Source organism: Lagenorhynchus albirostris, chromosome 1, assembly GCF_949774975.1.
Source record: "Lagenorhynchus albirostris chromosome 1, mLagAlb1.1, whole genome shotgun sequence".
NCBI classification, from domain to species: domain Eukaryota; kingdom Metazoa; phylum Chordata; class Mammalia; order Artiodactyla; family Delphinidae; genus Lagenorhynchus; species Lagenorhynchus albirostris.
In genome coordinates, this window is record NC_083095.1 from 143,495,665 (window position 1) to 143,501,664 (window position 6,000).

General features: G+C 46.6%; 1 protein-coding gene across 3 annotated transcripts in view; it reads right to left on the bottom strand.

The window, feature by feature from the left end:
- PGPEP1L (pyroglutamyl-peptidase I like) overlaps positions 1-5,428 on the bottom strand; it is a 48,772-nt gene extending 43,344 nt beyond the window's left edge. For 2 of the 3 annotated variants that reach the window (XM_060155831.1, XM_060155822.1), the window contains exon 1: positions 5,236-5,428. In XM_060155831.1, the coding sequence (XP_060011814.1) occupies positions 5,236-5,269 (34 nt within the window). In that variant the 5' untranslated portion in view covers positions 5,270-5,428. The remainder of the gene's footprint in view (positions 1-5,235) is intronic. The other variant, XM_060155863.1, reaches the window with a different exon arrangement.
- Between the last annotated feature and the right edge of the window lie 572 nt (positions 5,429-6,000).

The window sequence follows — 6,000 nt, forward strand, 5'->3', positions numbered from 1 at the left end:
AAACTGTGGTTCATCTAGATCACAGAATACTACTCAGCAGTGAAAAGAAAAAAGTAGAAACAACCCAAGTGTCCATCAACTGATGAATAAACAAAATATGGTATTACCCATACAATGGCATATTATTTGGCAATAAAAAGAAGTGTTATGTTACAACATGGATGAACCTTGAAAACATGCTCAGTGAACGAGGCCAGTCACAAAACTGTATGATTCCATTTATGTGAAATGTCCAGAAGTGGCAACCTATAAAGACAGAAAGTAGATTAGTGGTTGCCTAGAGCTTGACTCTGTGTGTGTGTGTGTGTGTGTGTGTGTGTGTGTGTGTGTGTGTGTAGTGGGGGAGTGGGGATGAGAATTAGGGAGTTGAGTTTCTTTTTGGGGTAATGAAAATATTCTCAATTGATTGTGTTGAGAAACGCATAACTCTGTGACTACTAAAAGCCATTGAACTGTATGCTTTAAATGAGTGAATTGTATAGCATGAGAATTATATCTCAATAAAGCTGTTAAAAAATTGCTTTAAAAGTGAAGGAGGGCTTCCCTGGTGGCGCAGTGGTTGAGAGTCCGCCTGCCGATGCAGGGGACACGGGTTCGTGCCCCCCGTCAGGGAAGATCCCACATGCCGTGGAGCGGCTGGGCCCATGAGCCATGGCCGCTGAGCCTGTGCATCCGGAGCCTGTGCTCCGCAACAGGAGAGGCCACAACAGTGAGAGACCCGTGTACCACAAAAAAAAAAAAAAAAAAAAAAAAAGTGAAGGAATTATTGGTATAAACAACTTGTAAGAAGCTCAAGGGAATTATGCTGAGTGAAAAAAAGCCAATCTCAAAAGGATACATACTACATGATTCCATTTACATTGGGCTGGCCAAAAAGTTCATTCGGGTTTTTCCATAAGCTCTTATGGGAAAACCTGAACGGATTTTTTGGCCAACCCAATACAATATTTGTAAATTATAATTTACATCTATAAACATAATTATAGAGATGAAGAACAGATTAATGGTTACCAGGAGTTAGAGATGGGGGAAAAGGGTAGGTGTGGCTATAAAGGGGTAGTTCGAAGGAGCCTTGTGATGTTGGTACAGTTACTTATCTTGACGGTGGTGGTTACACAAAGCTACACACGTGATAATATCACATAGAGTTATGCATGCATGTGCGCACACACATACACACACACACATACACACTGAGTTATACCAATATCAGTATCTTAGCTTTGATATTGAAGATGTTAACATTGGAGGAGGCTGGGTGAAAGATGCAGAGGACCAGTCTATACATTTTCTTTGCAAATTCTTGTGAATCTATAATTATTTCAAAATTAAAAGTTTAAGAAAGTGTGAGATTTGGTCCAGCGTTTCTCAAATGCTAATACACATGTATATCTTATTAAAACGTAGAATCTGATTGGGCAGGTCTAGGGTGATGTTGGAGATTCTGAATTCCTAACAAGCTCCCCAGTGGTACTGATGCTACTGGCCCTTGGACCACACTTGGAATAGCAAGGCTTTGAACAACAACTAGGATCAGAATACAGAGGGGGGAGAGAAGATGGGTGGAGGTGGTTAGGGAAGTCTCCTGGAGGAGGTGGCGGTGACCCAGGACTTCATGGGGGAGGAGGAGGCAGAGAGGTTGGAGGGGCTGAGCCTGGTCAAGGTGAGACCCAGGAGAGGCCTCACTCTGGGAAGGAGCTTCTGGATGAGGTGTGTGGACGGAAGGGCTTGTTCCTATAACTGGGAACACTTATTTACACTGTGTACTATTATGTAATTTAATTGCAATGAAGATTTCTAATAAAACGCAGTTAAACAGAATTTTGCTTTGGGGAGGACAGCAAACCTCCTCTGAGACTAGCTTAGGAAATGTTTCCTGCTGCCTGGGGAGAAGGACACCATCACCCTCTCAGTGTTGCAGCTGCTTATTTTTACGGCACCCACACCATGCAGTGACCCCGCCAAAGCTCAGGCCGTGGCGCAACAGCAGCCAAGAGTGGTCAGAGACCTCAGTGTCTGGGTTCAGGCTTCTGTTGTTGCATCTCAGCCCCACCACTTAGCAGCTGGGTGACGCTGAGCAAGTTACTTAGCTTCAGTGCCTTGATTTTCTCATCTGTAAAATGCACACTAATTATAATAACCTAAAAGGGTTGTTGTGTAGATTAAATGAATAAAACGGAGCATTTGCAATACTGCCTCAAACACAGGAAGCAGTGTCAGCGTTCTCCTTCATAGTTGTTATAGTTACATACCTCCTGGGACCTCTGGACAGATTAAACAATGCCATGTACAGCACGTATTGTTTCCAGAAGCTGGTAGATGCTAAACAAATGCTAAATCCTTTTATACTGTCTCTCTGGGCAGCGTGGGATGGGCTCCAGCTAGACCCTCACTCTGCCCTGATTCTCTCTGATCATTTGATGCCACCATTTCTCAGCCCCAACCCCCCTGCCTGGGCACCATGCCTATCAGTCAGGGGCCCTGTCCTTACTTTTCCATGTTGAGATTTCATGTGTACTTTAGGCCTCTATTTCTCTCTCCAGAAATTGAGAGGTCTGTACTGGTATGTATGTGTGTGTATATATATATATATATCTGCATATATATAGAAAGAGATTTATTATAAGGTATTGGCTCATGTGATTATGAGCCACAGGCTGGAGACCCAGGAAAGCCAGTGGAGTAAATTCCAGTCCAAGGCTGAAGGCCCGAGACCCAGGAGCACCAGTTTGAGGGCAGGAGAAGACTAATGTGCCGGATCATGCCTTCAGACAGAGAATTCAACCCTCCTCTGCTTTTTTATTCTATTCAGACCCTATTCAGACCCTTAACGGATTAGATGAGGCCCAGTCACACTAGAGAGGGCACTGCTTTACTGAGCCCACCGATTCAAATGCTAAGCTCTTCCAAAAACACCATCACAGACACATCCATATAACGTTTAACCAGATATCTGGGCACTCCGTGGCCCAGTCAAGTTGACACATGAAATTAACCATCACAAGCCTTTTAGGATGGTGTGGCTAGGAGGAGGGACCGGGACCCTGGGGGCCTCTTGCTTCATCTCTCCTTCAGTGTGGCCCACGCGCAGAGCTCAACAGTTCCTGCCTGGCCCCTGTAGGGGAGGTCAGCCGCTGTCAAGTGGGCCTGTGACTGGTGGGCTCACTTCAGGGTGGGCACTGGGCTGCAGCTAGAGGTGACTTTCTCCAGCTCAGCTTTACCTGGAACCCAGCTGACGTTTTGAGTTCCATCTATCTGATTCCCGTGATGTATTTCTCAAATCATCAGATTCTGAGATGGGGAGGAGCTACGATTAAATACCTACCTCTGAAACCTCACCTCCACCCCAAACCCCGGACCTCAGGTCTTTAGAGCAGAAGTCAGTTCCGGAGAGGGCTGTGCCTCTGAAATTCTGGAACCTCTGTGTCTAGAGCACTAGCAAGTTTGACTCACAAAGGGTGAAACTTTCTCAGGGAATAGAAAAGTTTGGGACACGATGTCCCAGGAAGCTAGTGGTGTTTTCTGACTTTGACTGAATCTTACAGAATAAATAAGACTGGAGTTGCCGAGCAAAAAAGAAAAAGAAAAAAAGGAAAATACTGAGATTAAGGAAAAATCACTGAGAAATCAGGTACCTCCTGGGATGACTGTAGGAATACTAAAAATGCAGTGACACCAGAAAAAATCACATGCTGCTTTAGAATCATATTCAGATCAGTGTATGCAGATCATTTCATATCTGTTTTCAATTAGGCAAAACAACTCAGCAAATGAAGGTTTGAAGCTCTTGTTTTGCAGGGTCAAACCTTACACTTTAAACTTGGCAGGCCCTCGAGTGGAACTTGTGAAAAGGGGCTGGAGAAATCTCTTGGAATCAAGAGAGGCCCTCTGGAGGGAGGCAGGTTTTCTCACTCTCCCATCGTCATCATTTGGTGCCAGTCCGAATGTCTTGATCTTAAGGCAGTTTGTCAGAGCCCTTGTTCCCCCACCATCTGTCTACGTGCCAATTGTCTTAGTGAGATTTACACGTGAAGCAAAACCAATTAAATGAAAAGACTGCCCTTAGCAGCTCAGAGCATTTTTAATAAAGGAAGGCCACACTCTGGAAGCCAGTGAGTATTCCCAAATCGCAGCTCATTATCAGGTACTTCATCAAACAATCCAGAGTTTGCCAGCAAACCACAAGTTGACAGGACAGAGGCAGGGGTTGATGTGAGTCTAAGGCTTGCCCTGGTGCTTCAATATTCATATTTCATTTGTGACAAGTGTCACATTTATCAGGGGTACAGTTTCCTTAGGAATTCAAGGGTAATCTGAACCAATCTCTAATACCCAAAATAACACAAATGAGAACAAGGGAGATAAAAGGTTTTCGAAAGAACTTTCTTTTTCTCAGAAGGTTAACAGGAGTTTGATTATAGTCTGAAAATATTAAGATAGGTAACTTTCAGTTTTCCACACACACAGGAACCCTTCTCTCTTCAATGTTTCCTTCATCCAACACAATTCAAAAAACTTAAAATATGCCAAATGTGTCTAAAAATAAAGAGCTTTGTGAAGAAATCAAGCCCTCCAGGGACCAGCTGTGACAACGACTGGGGGTGTCTGGGGTTGATTTTGAATGTGCTGGTGAAAGGCAGGAGTGGGTGGCTACCATTCCTTCTGAGTTGACCTTCTGGGGTTCAAAGTCTCTAACTGGTGGCTCTCAGAGGGTGCTTAGAGTTCCCTGGGTGGCTAAAAGCCCTCTAGTTTTGTAGGGGAGCTATGTGCCCCTGTCGGGGTGGGCACTGTAGATGGACTGTCTCAGCCTTATTAGGCTCTGTTCTTTCTGAGTCCCCTGCTCCCCCTTCCTTGCTATGCAGCTGTACCCCAGTGGAGGCCACATGGGCCCCAGACTCGGACAGACGGCGCCAGCCTCTGCCTCCCCCCTGATGGGCTGAAGGACAAGGTCTGAGCCTAAGCCACATGTGGGCACCTACTGTGTATGCCACTCAAGGGTTATTTGAAGTGAATGACAGGACAGAAACAGAAAAGCCTCTCTGTCCCCTGTTTTTTTTTTTTTTTTTTTTTTAATAGGGCATAGCAGGAAGTTAGCTCCATCTGGAATTATTGGAACCACCAGTTGCCACTCTTTTTTCCCCCATGAGGGAACTTTATGACCAGGATCAGGCAAGTGCGCATTCCATGGTCAGGCTAAAAGCAGCAGCAAGTGGAAAAGCAGAAAAGTCGTCTTACCGGTCACCACCACGCAGCTGGACTGGGAATCCATGAAACCGGAGTTCGGAGGGCGCTTCTGCGCCTGCGCGGGTCAGAGGCCCGGCCCTGGGCGCTCCGAGCGCCGCGCGCCCCTCCCGGCTGGTCGTGGGCCTCCCGCTGGGGTGGGGACCAACCACCCCGCCCCGCAGCGTTTTGGGAGCCCTGAAAGACTGAAGACTCTGGGGTGGGGGGGGAGGGTGTAAGACAACATCCCTCCGAAAGCAGAAATAGCCAGCTCAGGACGCACAGGCTGCGGCAACAGAAAAGTAGAAGGTCGGAGCGCCATCAGGGTCTTTCTGGCCACTTGGGGGCGGGGTCATTTTGTTGGTCGGTGTGTTCGAACGTGAGCCACGAGTCTGGCGACCAACTGTCTCAGTTTGCCTGGGACTGGGATAGGACCGGGGCTAAAAGGTGCTGAAATCCGTACAGCCCCAGTGAGTCAGGATGGTGGGGACCTTACAGGTTGTTTTGTTTAGACCTTGGCTTGATGAAATTTGGTAGCTCTTGAAACCGATTTTGCAAAATATGTTTAAAAAAAAAAGGAACCAAAACCACAGATGAAGCTTATAGTTAAAAGTGATGGTTGAAAGCACCTGCTGCCTGTAAGCTGTGGCTCCGTAGGCAAGTTAACCTGTGCCCCACCCGCTTCTCCTTGCAGCGAAATGGGGATGATCGCAGCACCGCTTCCTGGGTGGAGTCTTACCCCTGCCCACTGTCCCCGTACCTCCCACAGCCCTGGGGGCA